Source organism: Nannospalax galili, unplaced genomic scaffold (assembly GCF_000622305.1).
Source record: "Nannospalax galili isolate Female #2095 unplaced genomic scaffold, S.galili_v1.0 scaffold1119, whole genome shotgun sequence".
NCBI classification, from domain to species: Eukaryota; Metazoa; Chordata; class Mammalia; order Rodentia; family Spalacidae; genus Nannospalax; species Nannospalax galili.
The window spans coordinates 2,775,881-2,798,829 of record NW_008343597.1 but is presented as its reverse complement, the minus strand read 5'-3'; the positions used below and the strand labels follow the sequence as shown (position 1 = coordinate 2,798,829).

General features: G+C 41.4%; 1 long non-coding RNA gene and 1 gene segment (V, D, J or C); one reads left to right on the top strand and one right to left on the bottom strand.

The window, feature by feature from the left end:
• The first annotated feature begins 1,576 nt into the window (after window positions 1-1,576).
• LOC103739518 lies at window positions 1,577-3,142 on the top strand. The segment is given in 3 exon segments: window positions 1,577-1,756; window positions 1,954-2,279; window positions 3,023-3,142. Coding segments are annotated over 3 exon segments (498 nt in total).
• Window positions 3,143-4,511: 1,369 nt separating this feature from the next.
• Window positions 4,512-20,363, bottom strand: LOC115071496. The gene is made up of 3 exons (XR_003850585.1): window positions 20,215-20,363; window positions 8,167-8,353; window positions 4,512-4,590 (listed from the first exon to the last, which is right to left on the bottom strand). It is a non-coding gene; the product is annotated as an uncharacterized LOC115071496 (long non-coding RNA).
• Between the last annotated feature and the right edge of the window lie 2,586 nt (window positions 20,364-22,949).

Here is a 22,949-nt window from a genome sequence, read left to right as displayed (position 1 = left end):
CCCTAATGGCTTCACTAGTGTCCACAGCAGCTGCTCTTTAGTTGGCAGCAACTCATCTCTGTCCCATGGTGCCTTTCCCTGTATGTGCAACACTCTAGTCCAGATCTCCAAAGCCTTCTGAAGCACACATCAGGAAACCAGCCTGTCTTGGACATTAAAGGCTTTCAGATTGAGTGTTGGAAGAAGGAAAACTCCTTCTCTGGGGATACTGATCATGGGAATGAGGCAACCAAGTGCTCCTGTGCCGAGTCACACAGTGCAGAGCTGAATACAACCACCTGAGATGTGCAGATTAAGGGACCAGAATCCCAGTCTCTGTTACTTTCAAGGACTTGGGATGTTCTGTAAAGGCAAACAGGACAGAGAAAGTAAAGTCCTGAAAAGTGCTTAGCTCCAATAAAGGCAGACCTTAGTGGCAGCATGTTGTCAGTTTTGGAAGTATCTGAATCCTGAAGGACATTATTTTTATATGAAATTCAGAACAGTAGTCAAAAATGAAGCTGTGGGCCTCTACAAACTAGATGAAGTTATGTGCTCCAATGTCTTTAGAGACAGTGATAGAATGAAATGGCATAAAATTGACTATGAACTATGTGAGAGCAAATCAAGAAATTATTTTACATTATTAATCTCATTTATCAAGAAATAATCATTATGGTAAAATTTTGAGATGCAGGGCTGGCGAGATGGCTCACGATTGAGACAACTGACTGCCTTGCAGAGGCCCTGGGTTCAATTTCCAATATCCACATGGCAGGCTAACAGCCATCCATAACTCCAGTGTCAAGGAATCTGAAGCCCTCTTCTGACTTCCATGGGAATTGCACAACACTGCGCCCTTGTCTTGGATATTAAAGGCTTTCAGATTGAGTGTTGGAAGAAGGTAAACTCCTTCTCAGTGGATACTGATCAGGAGGATGAGGCCAGCTGAAAGCAATACACTCATATACATAAAATAAAAAATAAAATAGTTTTCTAACTTTAAAATGCCTTTTAAGGTTTTAAATTCTCTTCTCTCTTTTATGACTGTACATATATTAGTGATGCCTGTGGTCACCGCACTGCGTAACACCACACCAGAGCTTCTTGCTTCTCACTCACTTAAAGGACTTCTTGATTAGACTTTCCCTACTCCATCTCCTCATAAGATCATTTTCTATAATATTTACCATATTCCTTGATTTTTCCGAGTTCCCAGTACACCTATTTCATGTACTCTAAGAAAAGGACTTCATTAAATCTGTGCTGTAGAACAGTTATGTTCCTGTTGCTTGTCTACTGGAGAGCTTTTCAGTTAAATTAATTCACAGATGAGCGAAGATTCTCTAGTTAGAACATGCAGCTATTTTGGGGGTTAAACATTTAGTTACTTTTTCTCTGATAATACTTGAGGGTCTTGTTGGTCCAACTGAAGCATGTTATCTTCAGGAGGAGCAGGTCTCCTTCCTTCTCCCAGGTACCTCAAATCCTTCTGAGTACAGGGTTGTTGGAAAATGTCCCTGTCCCTCCACTGTGCTCTTAGGCTCTCATGCAGGCCTGGGCTGGGGAGGAGCTTCAGGCACAGGAAGCTGTGGGAGTTCAGCAGTGTCTGGTTTGGTAGGGTTTGTGGGTGGAGCTGACTGGCTGCAGAAGCAGGGACAGTTCCAGAGCCATCCTGACACCACAGCCCAGCACACTTCCATCTTGCACAGTCAGACACACATCATGAAGAGGCTGCTGGGCTCCCTGCTGGGGCTTCTGTGCACCCATGTTTGCTGTGAGTCAGGCTGCCCCACATTCAGGGCATCTTTGAGGACTGTGCAGCTGCAGCACATGGAGGGGACGGTGGGGGGGAAAGCAGCTCAAAGTCCTGCAGGATTTTCAGTCTTCTCAAAGTATATAGGGATGGGAGGGTGTTCATCACTCTTTGGGCCCTGCAGGGACCATCATCTGTGATTTTCTGTTTCTAATCAGGGCTGAAAGGGCAACAAGTGGTGCAGAGTCCCGGAGCCTTGACTCTCCAGGAGGGAGAGAATTGTGACCTGCAGTGCAACTTTTCCTCCACTCCTACCAACCTACAGTGGTTTCACCAGAATCCCCAGGGCCGCCTCATCACCCTGTTTTCCAATCCCTCGGGAACAAAGCAGAGTGGAAGACTAAAGTCCACGACAGACGCTAAGGAACGCCGCAGCTCCCTGCACATCTCCTCCTCCCAGACCACAGACTCAGGCACTTACTTCTGTGCGGTGGACACACAGTGCTCCCCAGACACCTGCAGTCTGAACACAAACTTCAGCTGGGTGGGTGTGGCCCTTCCCCATCACAAGACCTCAGGGAGGCACCACAGAGCTTTTGTACAGTTTTCTCCTCAGGTGATGTTCAGGTCCTGGTCTTCATCTTCACTTCTCGGTGGCTTGAGGCTTGTTCCAGCTTTGAAGGGTGTGAGGGGAGATCTCGTGTTGTTTTGTTATTTCTGCCTTTGAACATGAATTCATGTTTCAGCCTCACAGTGTTTACTGTTGCTTCTTTGCTTTATATTTTGACATCTTGACAATAATATCATGGAGAGATTCTTATCCAGTCATTCTGATTGAGGGTTCTAAGTGCCTCTTGTGTTTGAGTGTTTGTTTCTTTAGTTTTGGGGAAAGGTCTGCTATAATGTCATTGAATAGGGTTTCTGTGTCATTAGAGTCTGCCTCAGCTCCTACATTTTTTTTTTTATCCTGTGGATTGTTGGGATTAGTCTCTAGATTAATTCCCAGACTTCATTGTGGTCATGGTCATTTTGTTCTTTTTACCTTATTGATGCTTGGTCCTAGTCACCACCTTTCTCTTCTGTCTCTGATATTCGACTGTTTGGTTGAATCTGCTGATAATGTTTTCCACTGTGTGCTTTTAATTCAATTTTTTTCTTTCCAAAATTTTATTTTGTTGTTAAAAATCTCAATTTCTTTGCTGAATTTTTGTTCCATGTTGATTTTTCATCCACGTTGTTGATGTTGTCATGTGTTTTGCTGACTCCTCTTTGTTGTTAACTTTCCAGGTCATGGATTTTGTTGATCTGATTATGGCATCTTTCAGATCATCAACCATTTTTATCAGAAAAGTTTTAAAGAAACTAAGGAAAGCTGAAATTAATGTCCAGAATGGAAAAATGGGGTAAACAAAATTAGATAGTCTGCACTAAATTTTCTTCCATTTCTCTTCTTTGGAGGCTCCGCATGTCCTCTGAGGTCCCAGGGCTCACAGACTAACATAAGACATTTTTAGTTTGTCTTTAGTTTGTACCATTTTATATGACATTTTGGGGTGGGGGGTGACTTACACAAAGCAGCTTCTCATAAACCCTGTGCTGCACCACGCCACACAGCAGCCCTCTGTTCCTGCTCTCTTTCACACCCCATGTCCACATGCCATCACACCACACAGTCTGCCTCATCTCACCTTGCAGAGCCTGCAGGACCGGGAGGGCATGTGCTGGCTGTTCTCACTGCCCTTTCTGTTCACCGTTCTTGGGCCACACAACTTGCTCCCGGAGTTCCCAAAATGACTGCCACTAACTCTCTTTCTGGCCACTCGCCATCTAGCAGCAGCTTGGCTAACTCTCTGTTGTAGCTTAGCTGGCTCCACCCCTCTTTCCCAGGGTTCCCTGTGCTCACCCATCACTCACCCTTTTCAGAGGAATGAGTGGCTTCCAGGATACACTCCACCCCTTTCCTCCAGCTCTTACAAACTTTCCACCATTTCTTCTGTGAATTTCCCTGGGCCTTGGAGGGGGTGGCAGATGCAAGGAGATCTCTCTTGTATCATGGTGAGATAGTGATCTCTTGGGTCTCCTCAAAATTCATCTTCAAGATGTGGCCACTGGTGTACCTTAGTGGTGTTTCACTTACTATGAAGACAGATGGAAAGAAGTAGACATATCTAGACAAACATGAATGTAAATACAAAAGTGTAGAAGATATGCCAGTAGGTGTACTATATTCATTAAACAGTCTACTTGCAATAGCTTCCCTACTGAGGCCTGTAGCCATCCCTGACACAGGGGGTTGGCCTGGTCTATAGCAAGAGATGTGTGTTCCACTGCTAGGAGTGGCCCTTATCCAATTAGAAATTTGTCAGTTGTATGTATGTCAGTCGAGCTATTATTGCACTAGCAGGCATTGCTTGGTATGTCCATAGTGTGCGGTACAGTGGCCCATTGTTGAATATAATCATAGGGGATCCTTTCTCCCCCAGCCATTTTCATAACACCTTCTGGCACTATGAAAGTCATCCATCCAGTGGCATGGAGTTTTTGGCTTAGTCTCAGCTCTATTCTTCTCCCATGCTCACATCATGTAGTGTCTTCAGCAACATGGCCTTACTAACCTTTCTAGCATACAACTGACATTAGTGGCGATGGCTTTGGTAAATTTGAGGACCTCTAGGATCTCTCTCTGATCAACAGCTCATAGAGGGGCAACCCACCCTTCGTACTGTACTTTTTCTTAACAGTTGTATAGTTTTTGGAGCCTTTGTTTTTATCTTACCCAACCATAAAACTTCCAAGAGTCTTAAAGCTGTAGTTGGCCTTTGCTTCTTCAGATATCTTTCAAATGGGTTTCATATCTGTAAAACATTCAAAGGTTAACATCATATATTAAATCAATCATAGACAATGTCTAACACAGCATGGAAAGGTTTTAACTATTCATATTAATTGCTTTCTCCATAGATCTTTGTTAGGTACCATAACATGGGTAAGAGGCATTAATTTGGTTAGCTCTTTACTGTCTTTAGTTATCCCTTCAGAGTCATCCTGCATTCTGGGGATTTTACATGGAGTCTTTGTATTTTACCTTGATACACTTACAGGTGCTGGTTTCAGTTTCCTGACCCTGCCCTGGTCTAAGGAAGCAGGGGGTCTATCCTGTCCCCACTGCACCTGTTGGTTCCCTGAGTCAGGCAGGCCCTGGGTCAGCCTTTGGGCTGTAGCCATATCTGTCATCTCTCCATTGACCATAACTGTCTGCTGGGGGAGGCCTTGGTGGGAAAACTGACTCCACCCCAGCATAGCCTCTATAAGGAGAGAAATGCAATTTATTTAATCTTTGGGAATCCTTAACCACCCAGGAACAGTTTTTATCCTTTGAATGCCTTTTGTAAACTGTTCTTCCAGTTTTAAAGCCTTCCAGAAACTCCTTAGTACCAAATTTGGTTTTCCATTAATTGTTTTCTTTGGGAATTTGGGCTCAACATAAGTCTTGCCACATTTGTCTTCGAGTAACCCCCAAAACCATTTCTTCTGTCTGATCTTTTTTATATCTCTTGTAGGTTGTTCTGTTCTTCTACAGACATGTTTTACACACTTGTTTGAGTCACTTAGATTTGCTAAAGCCTCTTTCACAATACAAAGATCTTGTCCCATTAAAGGACTTAGCAAAACCATTAAAACTCTATACCATTCTCGAGGCCCCAGTTGAATTAAGCTTTTCTTCATATCTCTGGCAAACAGTTTTATCTGGCCCAGTGAACTGGGCATCATATATTGCTTTTCACATACCTGGTTTGCTCAGTAATGTCTGTCCCTCTTTTATACTTCTCCAGCCCCTGTTAATCATGGGAGTTTCCTTTGGTGATGACCATGTGTCTTTAATACCTTGTACCAGCCACCCTGTTAAGAACTGCACTCCCCTCCATTGGCCTAGGTTGAACAGTTTATGTTGCAAGGATGGATGGGTGGTTATATAACTCAGCTGTGAAGCTTCTGAAGGACTTAGATTGATGTTATTTGATCCCATGTCCCATACCCCCACTAGCCACATGGTGGGGGGGCTCTCTGATCACTTTTTATAAGTCTTTCCTATTTTTAACAGCTCCAGTGTGGAGTATTTCCTAGCTACAGTACTGTTAGCTTTTTCCACTTTTTCTATCAAAGTTTGAATCTGAGGAGTAATTTTAGCTACTTTTATTTGTAGGTCATTCCTCTTTTTTTACTACTATCTGTCTTTTTTCCTGAGTCCTTAGACCCCTGGTCCCCTAACCTTACACAAGTTAAAATGTCCTGCTTTTTTTTCTCTCTCTCAAGCTCTGAAGTGGAAACTGAATCCACCAGGGACTCCCTGGTCTTTTTGGCTTCTCTGCTTTCAGCAAATCTTTTGTTATGCAAAGTGGCCACACCCTCTCTTGGCTCTCCCTTTGTATCCTAGAGCTACAATCTAAAAGGTTCTAGAGAAGTCCACTGTAGGGACTGTGAAATAGTGTTCATATGACTAAAGATATGCTTGGTGAAATAAGCCAAACTTTGAGAACATATGTCTGGAGAGCCTTGTTTCTCATGAGAGAGAAACTTTATGCAAGTTGCTGAGGAGATATCTCCAGAATGCTGGTGCTCCCCTAGTTTCTCATTAGGCATGCTCATCTTCCAGAAAGACATATTATGGAGATGATATCATCCTCGTTTTATTTTACTGCATATTCTAGTCATATTATTGTTGTTCTGTAAACATTTAGGTATGGTTCTTATGAGTATGAGAAGCCATTTAATTATTATTCTATGTTCTGTAAACATCTGACTGCAGTTCTCACACCAAGAGAATAAAATCAAAGCTGCAGGTGCTATTGCACCCTTGTGCATAAAAGCCTTGAGTCCACTGCTTCTTTCTTAGGTCCATGGTAATCCGGTCAGGTCCTGTGGATGCTCCCAGTGGTTACAGCACACAAAAATTCAGCCAGAAATTTATGTGGCATTTGTATGTCCCTAAGTACTTATGGTGTATCTATGTATCTCATATTGTGGTGGAGGAAATAATAGCCTTGAGTCACAGAAAAACCTGGAAAGCTTAGCATGAAGTAACTTTATTTAAAAATACAGAGACTTTCACAAATGAAACTATGTATTTCAGAGCAAACTTATAGAACGTATAACATCAGGACAATTCTAGGTCATGTAATGCATATGTTTCACCCAGAGATCTTTGTTAAATAACTTTGTATATAACTTTGTAATTTTTTATTTTTTGAAGAAAGGGTCTTTCTTGAACATGGAGCTCCCTGATTCGACTAGACTCTCTAGTGCTGGAATTGCATGCGCCTCTTCCCAGTGTGCTTCGCACTATGCCTGGTTTGGATGTTGGTGCCAGAAATCCAAATGTAGATCACCATGTTTTCACAACAAGTATTTACACAATTTCATAAACTATAACATAAATAAATGAAGAGCTTCTGAGATTCCAGGGGGCAGCTTTTAATCACATGACTGGAAATAGCATTGTTAATCATAGGATTTAAACAGACTCTAGATGTCAGTAAGGAAGAAGGGAGTACTGCAGTGGTTTTAGATACCAGCGCTTTCACTGAGAAATACAAAGATCTGGGAGGGATTTTTCTTTACTAAAGTTTATTAGATTATGGGTGGAGAAAAAGTAAATATATATTAACAATCAGTGAATACTCTGTAGCGTATACATGGCTCCTAATGAATTTGAGTTAACATGCCCCCTAAATTATTCCACTAAATAACATCAGCGTGTGTGAGCAGCACAATAAGTAGTTCCCCTGAATGTCACCTGTCATAAGGAGTGGATTTTCTCTTGCTCCCTTTTACATTCTGTATGTTTTAATCACCAAGAAAGATGGCTAAGCAAGAAAAAATTTGTTGGAAGCTGCACTTTTTCTCTCTGTGCACAGAATGTGTGGCCCATGATCTTGTGTAACCTCACTTCCTGTGCACAGCATAAGAACCCGGGAAGTACATCTGCAAACTGACACCACTCAGAGACACTGAACTCTGAGCTGAGGCAGAACAGACAGATTTGTGCAGGACATGTACCTCATGCCTCCCCCCAGCCCTCTGTGTGTGCTCATGGCCTTGGCCTTCTCTGGTATGGATGATTCACATAGAGTTAAGATATTAAGGTCAAAGCATTGCACCCAGGTGTAGAGTGCTTCGCATGGACCTGAGGAGGAGTGGAGATGGGAGAAAAGCAAGCAGAGTATGTCTTCAGTTTGTCTTATTTTTGGGGTCTTAAGTAATTCTAAGTCTTACAATGTTTTATTCACAAAATCACTGGATTGATTGTATTTTCTGATTATTTGACATGATTCACTGTGGCCCAGAAACTGGCTCAGGCCCAAACAGTCACAAGTGGACGGGGGGGAATGAGGTTTCCCTGCACTGTTCATATGAGACAGGACAGAACTTACACCATCTTTATTGGTACAAGCAGCTTCTCAGCAGAGAGATGATTTTCCTGGTTCGTTAGTTTTCTTCTTTTCATCAGAATGAGAAGAGCAGTGGGTATTCTGTCTCCTTCCAGAAATCAGTCAAGTCCATCAGCCTCATCATTTCAGCCTTGCAGCTGGAAGATTCAGTGAAGTATTGCTGTGTTCTCTGAGAACCAAATCACAGAATTTGACATAATAGTACAAGCTGAAGAAAAACACAGTCTGGTGGAGCCCAGCTGAGATGCACACCTGCACATCCCAGACAAAACGTCACAACTGTGGTTGCCTAATCTGTAGTCTGAGTCCGATATTTAATTCTACATTAAATCTCCTACACAAGTTGGAAATACTTATCTATCGTCAGCAACTTTTCTTCTAATACACTATCTTGAAAGTTCCTAATCAAAAATATGTTGCACAGAGCACATGTAATATTTTCTATAGTTAAAAAAGTTGCACTATAGGGGTATAGAGTTGGCTCAGCTGCTAAGAGCAGTAGCTACTTTTACAGAGGATCTGGGTTCTATTCCCAGCACTCACCTGGTGCCTAACAACCTTCTGTGACACCAGTTCCATGGTCTCTAATGCCCTCTTCAGATCTCCACAGGTATTATACACAGGTACATTTACATACATATAGACAAAATGCTCATACATATAAAATATTTTTTAAAACTTTATAATAGTTTAAAATGTTAGATTCTTGGTAACAGAACACACCTAGTGGCAGTTATAGCAAAGAAAATTATTCCCTTAGCTTTTATCCCTCAGGCGTTTTGAAAGTTATAGTCAGAGAATCAGAACCTTCAGAAGTGAAATAGAGTAAGAGGGTAATTATAAGGAATTAGCATGAAATTGCCGGGGCAGATGGGGGAGTCTCTGAAAACCTTTGTCTTTGCATGTGATGCTGAGTCTAAATTATTGAAGCACATGTAGACCAACAAGTGGGGTTGGAAGTTTGCCTGATGGCAGCACTTCGATGAAGTGACTTGCAAAGTGACTTGCAAAGACAGAATGAGACCCCTGAGGGCAATTGAACCTATAAGGAAAACATGCCCCATCGCTCAAGCCAAACTCGTTGGTAAAATTCAGAGTCAGTGTCATTTGCCAACATATAATTCAAATATTTGGCCCAAGACAAAGAAAAGTTTTAGGAAATGGAGGAGTGCAGAGTCAATGATAAACTGAGCTGGCTGATAAGTAAAAGCACAGGAGCTGCCCCAGTACCTGGGGTCTGAGTCTGAAAAGCTATTTAAGAAGGAAAGGATAGTCATCCTGGTGGCACACACCTTCAGATCTGTGAGTGATTGAAGCCAGCTGATCTCCATAGGAAGCCTCAGCCCAGCTATGGCTACAGGGAGACCCTGTCTCAAAATATTAAATAAATAAAAAAATAAACAAAAGCAAAAAACGAAAAGTAAATGCTGTACCACACCTATCTTCCAGGCTTAATGCAGTTTCTTCTTTCATCGCCAACCCTGACATAGAGCAATTTGGGGATGTGAATTCAGGGAAATCTGTTTTCAGATAGCAAAGCTACTAAAGGACTGTGGACAGGAGTCAGTACTCATACAAGAGAAAGAGGTAAAGAGAACAGGAATCTGCCCAGGCATATTGTGTTACTCCAGCCAGCTACCATCAGCAGTAGCCACAAGTGAATTGCTCACATGGGTGGGCCATGAGAGAGAAAATCCAGGTGCCCTAATGCAACCAGTGGCTGGGTAAGGCACGTGCACAGAGCCTGCAGCAGCAGAGCAGGCGCTGGAAGGAGATGCACAGTGAGGTCTGGGAAGCTGAAGGTGAGATTGGGAGATACTGGCCAGAGAAGCCCCTCCCCTCCCCTGCCTGGAGAGCTATACCACAGCCCAGAAACTGTGCTGGGAACTGTCACAGTATCCTGAGAGCACAAAGGTGGGTAGGCTTTCTACCTCTCCCACCCGGTAAGGCACGTGCACAGAGCCTGCAGCAGCAGAGCAGGCGCTGGAAGGAGATGCACAGTGAGGTCTGGGAAGCTGAAGGTGAGATTGGGAGATATTGGCCAGAGAGGCCCCTCCCCTCGCCTGCCTGGAGAGCTATACCACAGCCCAGAAACTGCTCTGGGAACTGTCACAGTATCCTGAGAGCACAAAGGTGGGCAGGCTTTCTACCTCTCCCACCCCCCCTCCCCAAGAGCCACAGTCACAGAAAATTCCATACATGGAGTTCTCCCAAAGCAGCAGACACAAAGTTGTAACTTTCAGGTGCAGATCCTGACATCAGGGAGTTCTGTTGAGAGTGGTCTTCAGTCATAGAAATCCTCATCTGGAAGGACACACTGACTTAACTTGTTTGGATTAATGAAACTAACAGAATTTCCCACATCTGTGGAGACTGACACAAAGACAGTCCAAGTGGAGGGAGTCACAGTTAGTTAAATGCGTCCCTCTCATGGAGGGGTGAGACCTTATGAGCCATTTCCCCATCCATTTAGAAACCTTGAGGACCTGGGTCTTGTGTAGATAATCCTGACTGCTAAAAGTTCATGGGTTCAACAGTTATATCCTGTCCAGAATGCAGTGTATTTTATATTATTAATTTTATTTTTATTACTATTTACAACTTTTTACTTTCTTAGGCTGTTATGCTTTAATTTGTATCCCATCATCAAAGGCTTTTATAACTGTTCTATATGCTGATCACATTTTCTCTTCACCCATAACACTTTCTTTACTGTTTATAACTATAGTACATATGCTGCTCTTGCAGAGGACCCAGGTTTGGTTCCTAGCACCTTGAGCGGCTCACAGCCACCTGTAACTGCAGCTCCAGGGAATCCAATGCATTCTTCTGACCTCTGTAGGCACCAGTACATACATACACTCATAGCGTGCATGCACGGACAAACACATGCAAAATTAAAAATAGAAATTAAAAAAGAACTAGAAAAAGGAAAGTGTATGTATGAAAAGACTTTTTTAAAAATTCTTTTATTTTATTTGTATGAGTGTATTGCCTGCATGTATGTGAGTGCACCCGTGTCATGCAATGGCCCGGAGGTTAGAAGAGGGCTTCGGATTCCCCTGGAACTGGAGTTAAGGACGGTTCGTAGCTGCCATGTGGGTGCTGGGAATCAAACCCAGGTCCTCTGCAAGAGCAGTCAGTGCTCTTAACCACTGAGCCATTTCTCCAGCCCTATGAAAAGGCCTTTACATAGGAACACATTTAGGAGACCAACTTAAGAATTCATGGAGCAGAAAAAGTAATTAAACTAAAATCTGAAAGTATAGACAATATCTTCAAATAAAAAGCATAGATAATTTTCAATTAAAAGATAGCAGAAAATTCTCCAAGCCTAGAAAAACAGAGATCTAAACAGACAAGACCAGAAAAAAACTTTCTATGACATGCCATAGTCAAGAAGCCAAAAATACAAAGTAAAGAATCAATATTAAGCGTTATAAGGGAAAATGCCAGCTCACATTCTAAGCAACATCAAAGAACAACATGCATGGGTCACTGTCTCAGAGGCTGCAGCAGAATGCCACGATGCCAGTTACTAATATTCCCAAATGTCAGGCGTGCATGTGGCTCTTCATGGAAGTGAAGAAAGGGAATCAGGTGACAGGATAAAGTGTGTCAAATGTTGTGAGAGATTAACAGAGAAAAAAAGTGCAAATGAAGTTGTTGAATTGTGCATTTGAAAACAGGAAACAGGGCGAAAGAAAGTTGTTTAGTATTGATGCAAGGAATGAAACTTTGACTGTGGTGGGTGTAAGACAAAATAGAGGTTCGTAATTATATGCAGAAGGATAGATGAACATTCCAAAGAATTCTTTAAATTGGGAGAAGAAAATAGGGACAAACTGATGGTCACATGTGAAAAAATGAAGTTGCCTGTTTTCATACAATACATAAAAACTAAGTCAAAGTGGATCTTAGATTAAAATGTAATAAAAGACTAGAAAGCATATATAAATAAACAGAGGGAGGGATAATTCCCTGTGAAATTGGTGTTAGTGAATCCTTAGATATTGTGCTGGAAGGGTAAGCCACAAATCAAGATAGATAAGTTGGTCTCTTTCATGATGAAAGACATTTATGCTTCATAGTTTATCACCTGTTATGGCAAAACAATACTACATTACAGCAATGACTGATAAAAATCTGCCTGACTCTTAGCATCCACTAAAACTGAGAGAGAGTCCTGTATTCTGGGAAATTGTTCCTTCAGATTTCTCCTGGAACTGTGCTCTAAGACAAAGGTCATGCTCTCTCTTTATTGAAACTATCCATCCAGCATGAAATAGGGAAGGAAGATAAGAACCTTATCTTATCAAGGGCTTTTTCCCTTTCTGACCTCTGCTGACCCACAATAGCACACAGAGCACAGATTTGATCAATCTAGTCCTAAACCTGTTGTTAACAACATAAGTGTTATAACTCTTGCTTCCAATGAATATTCACTGCTTTCAGTGCTTCATATTTTCACCACATGAACACACACACATACATTATTCAGGCTTAGGGGCAGAGAAGGATCATGGAAAAGTGTTGCCTGGAATATGCACATAGATCTGTTGTGGTGTTGACCCAGATTCAGCACCACATACAAAATAACACCTCCCAAAATGCTGTGTCCTTCAGGGCTTGTCTCTTCTTCTTTTATAAATTTATAATCTGAATAAACATGGACATATAAATACAGCTGGTAGGTCTGGAGGACAGGGAGTCTGGGTTGTTATCCATGAAAACCACATCCTCAGACTTCTGCTTTGAGGGTGTCTGCACTAAAGGGGCTGACTTTGAGCTAGGAAATAACACAAGTAGTTACATGTTTATTATTTTATCTCTCAACTACCCCCCCCCAAAAGGTATGTTTTCATGTTTTGAAACTGCAAGAAGTTTGGCTCCTTTTCCAATGAGTTTTCCTAGTGCTTTTCCTAGGAATTCATAGGAATTCCTTTTTTTTTTCTTTTGATAAAAATGTGTTGATTAGAATTTAACTATTTTGCCAGGGTTTAAGTTCTACTATTTAGGAAACAGTCTGACATTTTATTAGTCAATACAGGAAATGAACAGAACCATTAAAAGCTTGGGAATCAGTCATAATTGCTTCTTTTATAGCAATCCTTTATGAAAGGTGTGGACAGAGCATGAAAAATTGGGGTTATTGTGTTTTTTTCCAAAGGCTTCTTCACACTTATAAAAGTAGTAGCTTGTTTTTTCCCCATCTTAGCTTCTTCGCATCTGCTTGACAATTTGTGGTCTAATCCTTCTGTATCTTTTTTTCTTCCTATTCATCGTTTTCACTCTGGTCTATTATTTTACTACTGAACATGAAGACTGGCTCTTCCAGGTTGACAGTAGATGCCCTGCTGAAAAGATGGGTTGCACTGAACAATAAGTCGCACTGTGCTCACTATAAAATTTTACCTTCTTCCCCTGTGGCTGAAAAAACTGTAGAAGAAGCTATCACACATCTGTGGTATAGCCTAGGAGGGTGACAGATACTCTGGACAAAGGAGAAAGGAAGCAGGGTGTTTCCTGTTTGGCTACAAATGGAAGAGGGGAGATGCAGATAAACCTATAAGATCAAAGAAGTATGTAGATTGTGGCCAGGGATGAACTTTTTCATTTACAGGATAAAAGAAGATGAGTGGTTTTATTAGGACGTAATGCTATGGAAAATGTGCTTGAGTGATTGCTGGATGGTCATATGGAAGATTGATGTATCATTAGGGAAAAACCTGAATCAGAGCTGCTCATTCATTTAACCTCTCCTTTCTCATCTTGTCTGTTTCTGAACCACTCTTGCCTCCCTTGGAAAAGATGGCTAATTTCATGTTGTCGTTGTTACTGCCACATTGTAAAAGGACAGAGATGGCTTCTTTATGCAAACTGGTATGAGTTGGGAAATTGTCAGTTATTGTTATGGTTTCCTTTTCAATCATGAACTCAAGCTGAGTATCAAAGAAAACTAAGCCCCAATACTCAGGCCTCCAAAGCAGCTGAGAGAGGTTCCCTCATCCCTGAACTCCAACTCTTTCTGAGTAAACAAGTTAACGTGAGCTCCATCATTTGCTCATTGATTTATTTGTTCATTTCTTTCTTCCCTCCTTCCTTGTTTCTGTTGTTTATAATATCTTCATATGATTATGTGAGTTTTATGAAACATTTCAAAATACAAAAATTCTTTGATTTATTTATTTTTATTTTACATGTATGAGTGTATTGCCTGCATGTATATATGTGCACCAGTGTCATGCAGTGCCCACAGAGGACAGAAGAGGATGTTGGATCCCCTGGAACTAGTTGTTAGCTACCATGTGGGTGCTGAGATTTGAACCCAGGTCTTCTACAGGAGCAGCCAGTGCTCTTAACAGCTGAGCCATCTCTCCAGCTCAATAAAAAAGTGTTTATCAATAAAAGTACTGATTCTGACTTTTCAAACTCCTGAATTTGCATCTGAGTGATGGACTTTTCCACACTTCCTGTGCAGAATCTCCCAGCCTAACTGAGGTGGAGCAGCAGACAGCATCCTGGGTGATGGTGTCACTGAGGAAACAATACTGTCAGAAATCTTGTTGACATAGTTGCTGTCTCAGACTCGGTTTCTAACCCTAACATGTGTTGTTTGAAGCATGGTGCTCCCATCAGCTTTGCCCTAATTAAAACCTCCCTCTCTGAGTGGTTGTTTTCTCTACAGCCTAATTTTTATTTGTCTCATTCCACTCCTTCCAACCATAGTAACATCCAAGAGTTGACACAAGAATCTCATGAATGAATGTTGTTTATGTGTATTTTCTTTACACTCGCCACCATAAGCTGATCTTTCTTGTGTTCTTTACTAATTGTTTTATGTATTCATTGGATTATATAAATAACAACTATATAATTATGATATACTTCAAATAACAGAATCAGGAGTATTATGAAGTGTTTTATATTAGTGATATTTACTTCAGTTCTTATTATTTCATACATATAGTATTTGGTCCAAAATATCATTATATTATTGGAGAAAAACGGTAATCAATTTTAAAAATAATTGAACGTAGGAAGCCAGGGATAGCAGCATGTGCCTACAATCTCAGCACTGGAGAGGGAGAAGGAAATGGATCCCTGGGGCTCACTGGTCATCCGGCCTACCTAGGATACTTGGAGAACTCCAAACTGGTGAAAGCCCTGTTTCAAAAGGGCGGGGGGTGCTACATATATAGATAGCTACATCGGTTAAGTGTTGGCATGCAGACATGAGGACTGGTGTTTCATACCCGGCACCCACATAGCAAGCTGGATGTTGTGGCACACACTTGTCTTCCCAGTGCTGGGGAGAAGGAGACATGGTGATCTTTGGACCTTGCTGGTCAGCCACCCTAGCCCAATGGGTGAGCTCTAGGTCCTAGTGAGAGATTCTGCCTCCAAAAAGCAAAGATGGGAACCTCTTGAAAAATAACATCGGAGGTAGACCTTTGCCCTATACATGTGTGCACATATATGTGTACCCCTCTGAACACAACCACCCTCCCACATGCACATGCACACAAGGTTGATGGTGCTTGGTGAAAGACATCTCAGTTTGTCCTTTGGCATCTACATTTACACACACATACATGTATACTCCCACACACACTTGTACACCCCTTACAAACATGAGCACGACACATACACACATATACAAAAATACTTAGGACACAAAGACTGCATCTGAAGATTATAATACCAAATAACATTTCTTTCCTATAACTCTGGTAATCTGTTAATTTAAAAAAATGAAATAAGAAGATAGTGGTATTTGTAAATGGCCTAAAAACGTAATACTTCTGTCACCCCAGGCAGTTTCATGCATGTCTTTCCAATCAGCTCATCTTCTGAAGGCAAGAGATTTTCCTATTTTTAAAACTTATTTTATTTATTATTTTTATTTTACACGTATGAGTGTATTGCTTGCATGCATATAAGTACACCCATGTCGTGCAATATCCACAGAGGTCAGATGAAGGCATCAGATTCCCTGGAACCGGAGTTATGGATAGTTGTTAGCCACCATGTGAGCACTGGGAATTGAACCTGGGTCCTCCCCAAGATCAGTTAGTGCTCTTAACCACTAAGCCATCTCTCCACCCCTGAGATTTTCCTATTTCTATCACTGCAGATTATGTTTACCTGCTGTAGACTTTTAAGCCCATAAATTACATGTAGTCATTCTTTTGTTTCCCATTCCTTTCACTGAGATGGTTTTGAAATTCACTTTATTTTTAAAACATCTTTAGATTTATTCGTTTTTATTTTATGTATATGAGTGTTTTGCCTCCATGTCTGTAAGTGCACCCACGCACACAGGCCAAAAGAGGATGTCAGACCCCCTGGAACTGGAGTTACTGGTAGTTGTTAGCAATGAATTAGGTGCTGGGAATTGAACCCAGGTCCTCTGCAAGGGCAGCTGGTGTTCCTAACTGCTGAGCCTTCTCTCCAGCCCCTCACTCATGTTCATGTGTGCATCATCGCCCATTATTGTTACTGCTGAATAGTGTCCTAATATATAAATGCAACAGTTTTGTCCATTCTGCTGTGTCTGACCCTGGCTAGGCATGGAATCTTCTAGAGATTAGATCTATGATACAGTTGTTCAAAATACAGGCTAACTTAGACTTTTATATCCTATTCATTCGGGATAGGGTATGTCCTTAAAATACTACAACTAAAACACCATCACATATCTTAAATACCACCATTAAAAGGACTGTGTTGTTTTATTATGCTATTGAAAATACCACTGTCCTTGCTAATGAATCTCCATGTGTGATATCCCCCTGATAGATACTGAAACTTCAAATATTGATCAAATTGTGGATAACTGAATTTCAGTTTCTCCTGCCATGGCCTGCTCAAATGATAGCTGATGAACCCTGAAGTTCGCTTCTTGACAAGATCAGTTTTATCTTTCAATTGAGACTAATTTAACTAGCACATACTCAGTATCACTTAGTCTACCTTAAAAATGAATTAACACAATTATATTTGTTTATCACATATAATCGTACAAACATATCATTTGTAGTTGCTAAGTCATATATACATGATACAGACATTTTTTAAGAAAATTATTCCTGTAATCTCTGCAGATATATTACATGTAATTTCAGTCTTTTTCCAACAGGTATTCCAAACAAATCTAAGATTTAATGGAAACTTGCTACAAATACCAAATCTTAAAATATCTAAAGTCTTGTTAGGAAGGGAATAAAGAAAATTTTACTAATTTGTTATTTAATATTGAATGCACAATACATCAAATGCAAACTTGAATTCTTTCCAGCACATTGACAAAGTGAAGAAAATCAGAATTTTCAATCTTATTTTCATGGGAATTTCTACAAGAATGGAGAACTTTTACTTAGGAAATAAATACTCAAAAACAAAAGTATAAAAGGCAGAATGTTAGAATGTTGAGGATTTTTATAAGCACAGGTAGGACTCCAAATTACTTTTTGTGCAGTGCTTCATAGGATAGAATATGAAAATGAAGCCTACTTTATTTCAGTGGTCCAACTCTTGGGCCTAGGCCCCTTTACCTTACCAGAGAGCCCCCGTGTAGCATGGAAAGTTGGGCAGATCCCACCCACTTGGTCTCTGTTGCTTGCTTTGGGACCAGTGCTGTTGGCATTGCTCTAGGACCTCATCTACCCTTTCTAGCTAGTCAGAAACCACCCATATGGTCACCATCATTTGGGACTAGGCCCATTCATGCTGCTGGTCAGCTCCCCACTAGCCTGCCTGGAGCCACCCCATCCCTCCAATGAAATACTAAAAGTTTGAATCTGAAGCACAGACCAACTACCTAGTCATACCTGATCAGAAAGTAACCAAGTTATGTCAATAATAAGAACAGAACCAAACTTCAACCCAAGAAAGTCAGGTAGAATTTCATATCAGACAAACAGTCAGCAAAAGAAATCCATATACCTAGACCACAATGCAAAACACAAGATAATATGTTCTCACCAGTATCCTTAAAATTGCAGACAATGTACCTCTTGCCACTCATCAAAAAAGCATCTTTTTGCAAAAGATGGAGCCTATTACAAAGTTCCACAACTGGTCAAACACAGATAATAAGTAAGTGTGAGTTGCCCAGCTCTAGGTCATATATATATGCAACTTCTACACCCAAGGCTCAGGGAAGGTTGTGGAAGAATGTAAGAGCCCAAGGGACAAGCTGCTCAGTAATGCTGTCTAGTCATGATAGGGAAGCTGCACCAATGAAATCTCCACAGTGTGATCGTCTAACAAGATCTGCATAACGACAAAAATCAGTTGACCTGCCAAGATGGATGGGGGAAATTTAAATACCCTTAAATTATATATGTGCATATATTATTATATTAAAATATCATATTTCTATACCCTGTGTTTTGGGAAACATATATATATAAACTGATGTATTAGTCATTTTTCTGTTGCTGTGACAGAAACACTAACCCAAGCAATTTATAGAAGGAAGAGTTAATTTGAGCTTATGGTTCCAGGGGAATTACAGTCTGTCATGGCAGGGAGGCATGGTGGCTGGAGGTGGCTGGAGAAGGAGCAGCAGAAGCTAAGCTCTTACATCATCACACAGGTACAGGAAGCAAGAGAGAAACTGGAGATCTATAAGTAGGTCAGGAATGAAGAGAGCAGCTGGAGCTCTGGCAAGGCTTAAGAACTCTCTAAGCCCACCCCCAGTGATGTGCCTCCTCCAGGATAGCCACACTTTTTAAGACCTCCTAAAACAGCGCCACCATCTGGGGACAAAATATCTAAATACTTGGAGCCTATTGGGGACATTTTCATTCAAACCACCACAACTGGGATGTGTCCCTAATACAGTAAAGGCAGCAGCAGGCCCCAGTGGTGCTGACCAGATGAGCAGAGAGATGGTGAACAGTGAATGGGGCATTCTGGGTGAAACAGCACTGGGCTGTGGGCGTTTTAGTCAAGGTGTAGGATTCTATACCTTTTTAAATTTATTTCTTATGAGTATGTATGTTTTGCCTTCATGCGTGTAAGCACACCATATGTGTGCAGTGCTTCCAGGGGTCAGAGAGGGAGTCAGATCCCCTGGAACTGGAATTAGGGAATTTTTTTTAGCCACCATGTGGGTGCTGGAAACCAAACCTGCGTCCTCTGCAAGAGCAGTCAGTGCTCTTAACCACCGAGCCATCTCTCCAGACCCTCTTTTTATTTTTCAATTGAGAATTTTATACATGCATATCCATGCCCACTCCCTCCCCTCCAACTCTCCCATATCTCCCCATCACTTTTTCTTGAACAACTTAGGAGGTAGGAATTGGTTAGGTAGGGTAAAAAGACCCCAAAGAAAAGTAGCCAGTTTCTTGGCTAAAAATCAAAATGTTCTTGGGTCTCTTAGCAACATACTCTGTTCTAAAGGCCAAAAATGCCAGAAGTATTTGGGAGCTCTAATCTAATCCCAAAAAGATTTTAGGGTTACTTCTTCAGAGGGGGGAATGTTAGAGTAGCTAAAAGCTCCATTTAAAAAGTGTGTAAATGTTTTAAAAAGTTTTTAAAAAATGTGCTCTGTGTGTGTGTGTGTGTGGTGTGTCTGTGTCTTTCTGTCTATCTTGCCTGTGTGTATGCACATGGGTAAGACCAGGCATTTGGAGGTCAGAGGACAACTTTCAGAAGTCCATTGTGGGATCCAGGGATTGAACTCTCTGGTCAGCAGGTTTGAGCAATGAGGACCTTTACACACTGAGTCATCTCACAAGCCTGTGTCCACTTTCTTGATAAGATTTTGTCCAACAACCCCATGCGTCAGTATTTCTCCCTCTGGGATCAGCCTCTTTCAGTTTGTGCTGTTCTCGGGGTCTTGTTTTTAGGCAATACTTAAGATATGCATATTTTTGTCTTCTCTGTATTAAAAACTCATGTCTCATCCTCTGTTTTTCTTCTTCTTATTACTTGCAACATAACGTGAACGAATATTTTGGACTAATTTTTAACTAAATGAGAGAAATTAAATAAATAGCACAAGAATTGCCAACTTACTTTAACTTTCGATTCCATGTAAAACCATCTTCAAAGTGGCTCCTCTTTAACCCCCATTCTATATAGACAATGTCTTCTTGCCCATCTGCGTTTCCTTCATCAGTGAATGGAGCTGGCTTTGTCTGCACTCTGGAGTTAGGTAGTGGTGTCAATCCACTAGGGGGCACTGCAGGCTGCCTAGAAATGACTTTCTGAAGTTCCCAGAGGTTTGAAGAACAGAGAGGAAACACATGATAGTCAACTCAGAAAGCAAGGCTGGGTGGTGTTGGTGCAAAGTGCACCCAGATATTTGGCTTTCTGTCATGCTATTTAAAACTGCAGAATGATAAAGCCTGAATTTCTATTCACTGGGTCCTGTGTGTCTATAAATCTGCTTAAGAATAATTCTCTGAGCACAGGGAAGGAAAACAGAATTTCAAGGTGTTTTGTGAGGATGGGGACTCAGGAGAAAACATTTCTACGACTTGGAAGTTTCTTAAATTTTTGGACTAAAATCTCACAAATCCACAGATCTAGAAATCATTCCAATACCCCTGACATCCAGTCTTCGTGTGTGTGTGTGTGTGTGTGTGTGTGTACTTCTTTTTCTCTAAACTAGAAGTGACAAGAAAAGTGGGAACATAAGACACAAAAACAGAGGAGAAGTAGAGAGAGGAGCACATTGAACTGGACCAGCTGTGTATGCCTGATCAGAGTCAGCTGCATTTGCCTGAAGAGTCCAGGGACAAGGGCTGGACAGAAGGGGAGAGCTGGAAATAAATCATAGTGGACACCACGTGTGCATGCCATTTTTCTTTGAGCCAGTAAAATTCTTCTTGATAACATTTTCTATGTAGAGGGTGATTTAATTTCAAGAAATTCTTGCTCCTCCTTAGAACACATTGCATGGTGACTTTTCAAATTATCTGTTAAATTGTGCAATTTAGCAAATGGGGTTATATCTTCCTAGATTCTTCAGTTCTACTTAAACACTGCTTAATCCCGTGGAATCATCAGGTTTTCCCTAAAGTACTGTGTATGCCCCTTCCTCACACATTTTCCCACACTCCTTTACTATGAACTGTTACAAGGGATGGAAAGAAAAAACCCTTTAAATTCTCATACATTAGAAAACTCAGCCTTCTAGCTCCCTGCACTGCTGTCATCCACAGTACAGGAGCAGTTACTGTGACAGCCCACCAGGTCTTCATAGGTGGAGTTTCCTGTTAAGACTAATGACAGAGCTCAGTGATTCAGAGGGAGTGTTGTCTGTAAACAGAAGTTTGTCTGGGCTCAGAACTTGACACCCTCCAGATCTGGAGAGACCCCACCACAGCAACTGGACAGGAGCCATGGAGAGAAGACTGGGAGGTCTGCTGGGGCTTCTGTGGGTGCATGTTTGCTGTGAGTTGTGGTCACCCCAGATGCTACTAGGGGTGCTCCAGAGCAGTCAGTGCCTTAATGGCAGAGAGCTGACTGCAAAGCTCCTCGTGGCCCTTCATCCTCATGGGTGTCTTCTGGGATATAGATTTGACAGATATGGTTGCAAACATCTCATGATTGTGTTTTGTTTTCCTCTTCCTAAACAGGGGTGAGAGGGATGCAGGTGGAGCAGAGTCCAGATCTGAGTCTCCAGGTGGGAACTGGATCCACTCTGAGATGCAATTTTTCTCCCACCGTGAGGAGTGTGTACTGGTTCCGGCAGAATCTTAGGGGCAGCCTCATCACTCTGTTTTACATGGCTCCAGGAACAAAGGAGAACGGGAGGTTAAAGTCAACATTAAATTCAAAGGAGTGCTGTGTGACCTTGCACATCAGGGACTCCCAACTGGAAGATTCAGGCACCTACCTCTGTGCAGGGGAGGCACAGTGCTCCCAGCCAGCCCACAGCCTGGCCCTAAACCACAGCTCTGCCTACACCAGAGTTCCAGCCATGGGAGGTCCTGCAGCGACGTTTGCACAACTGTGGATTTCCTGATTCATGCTGTATCACCTTCATCTCTTCTAACATTAGACATTTATGAGCTTTCTTCTCACTTTGTTTTTACGTTTTTCTTTTCTGGAATTACTTTGCAAGGAAAACATTCATAGATGGACCATTAGAATAACTGATAAACATGGTGGAGTCCCAAATACTGTTAAAACACATTCCCTGGCAAGGCATATAAATTACTGGGATGAAGAAGGCTTGAAAAACATGATGGCCAGCACAGAGAAAAGAGACATCTCAGTGCTCATGGTAACGACAGATGGGATTTTCGTAGAGTGCAAAAGCCTAGAGTTATGTGGAATGGAAACACAAAAGCACTTGTTGCACACACAGTGCAGTTTATATTCAGTTTTAATTCTTGGAATCCATAACATATCATGAAAAATCACTTCCTGTTATTGAGTGTCAGGCACTCTAACACATTACAGATGTGTTCTAAATACTGATAAAACATCATTTTCCATATACTAATACCCTCAAGAATATATAGTGACTTAGTAGAACATTCCAGAATTCAAGTTTACCTGTTTATAAACCTGGACAATATGTCTATTTACATCACTGGCAAAATGTTCATTTTTATTCTTTTCTGTACAAATAACCCCCCTTATGATATAGGTCATCTGAACTTTTTCTTTCATTAATGTCAGTATGAAATATAGAGGAGGGACTGATACCTTGAGAATTGAGATGAGGAAAAATGGGCCCGTGGCCTGTGGAGCCCCATGGAAATTTGCACTCAGCAATGTCTGGTGCCCAGTTCTAT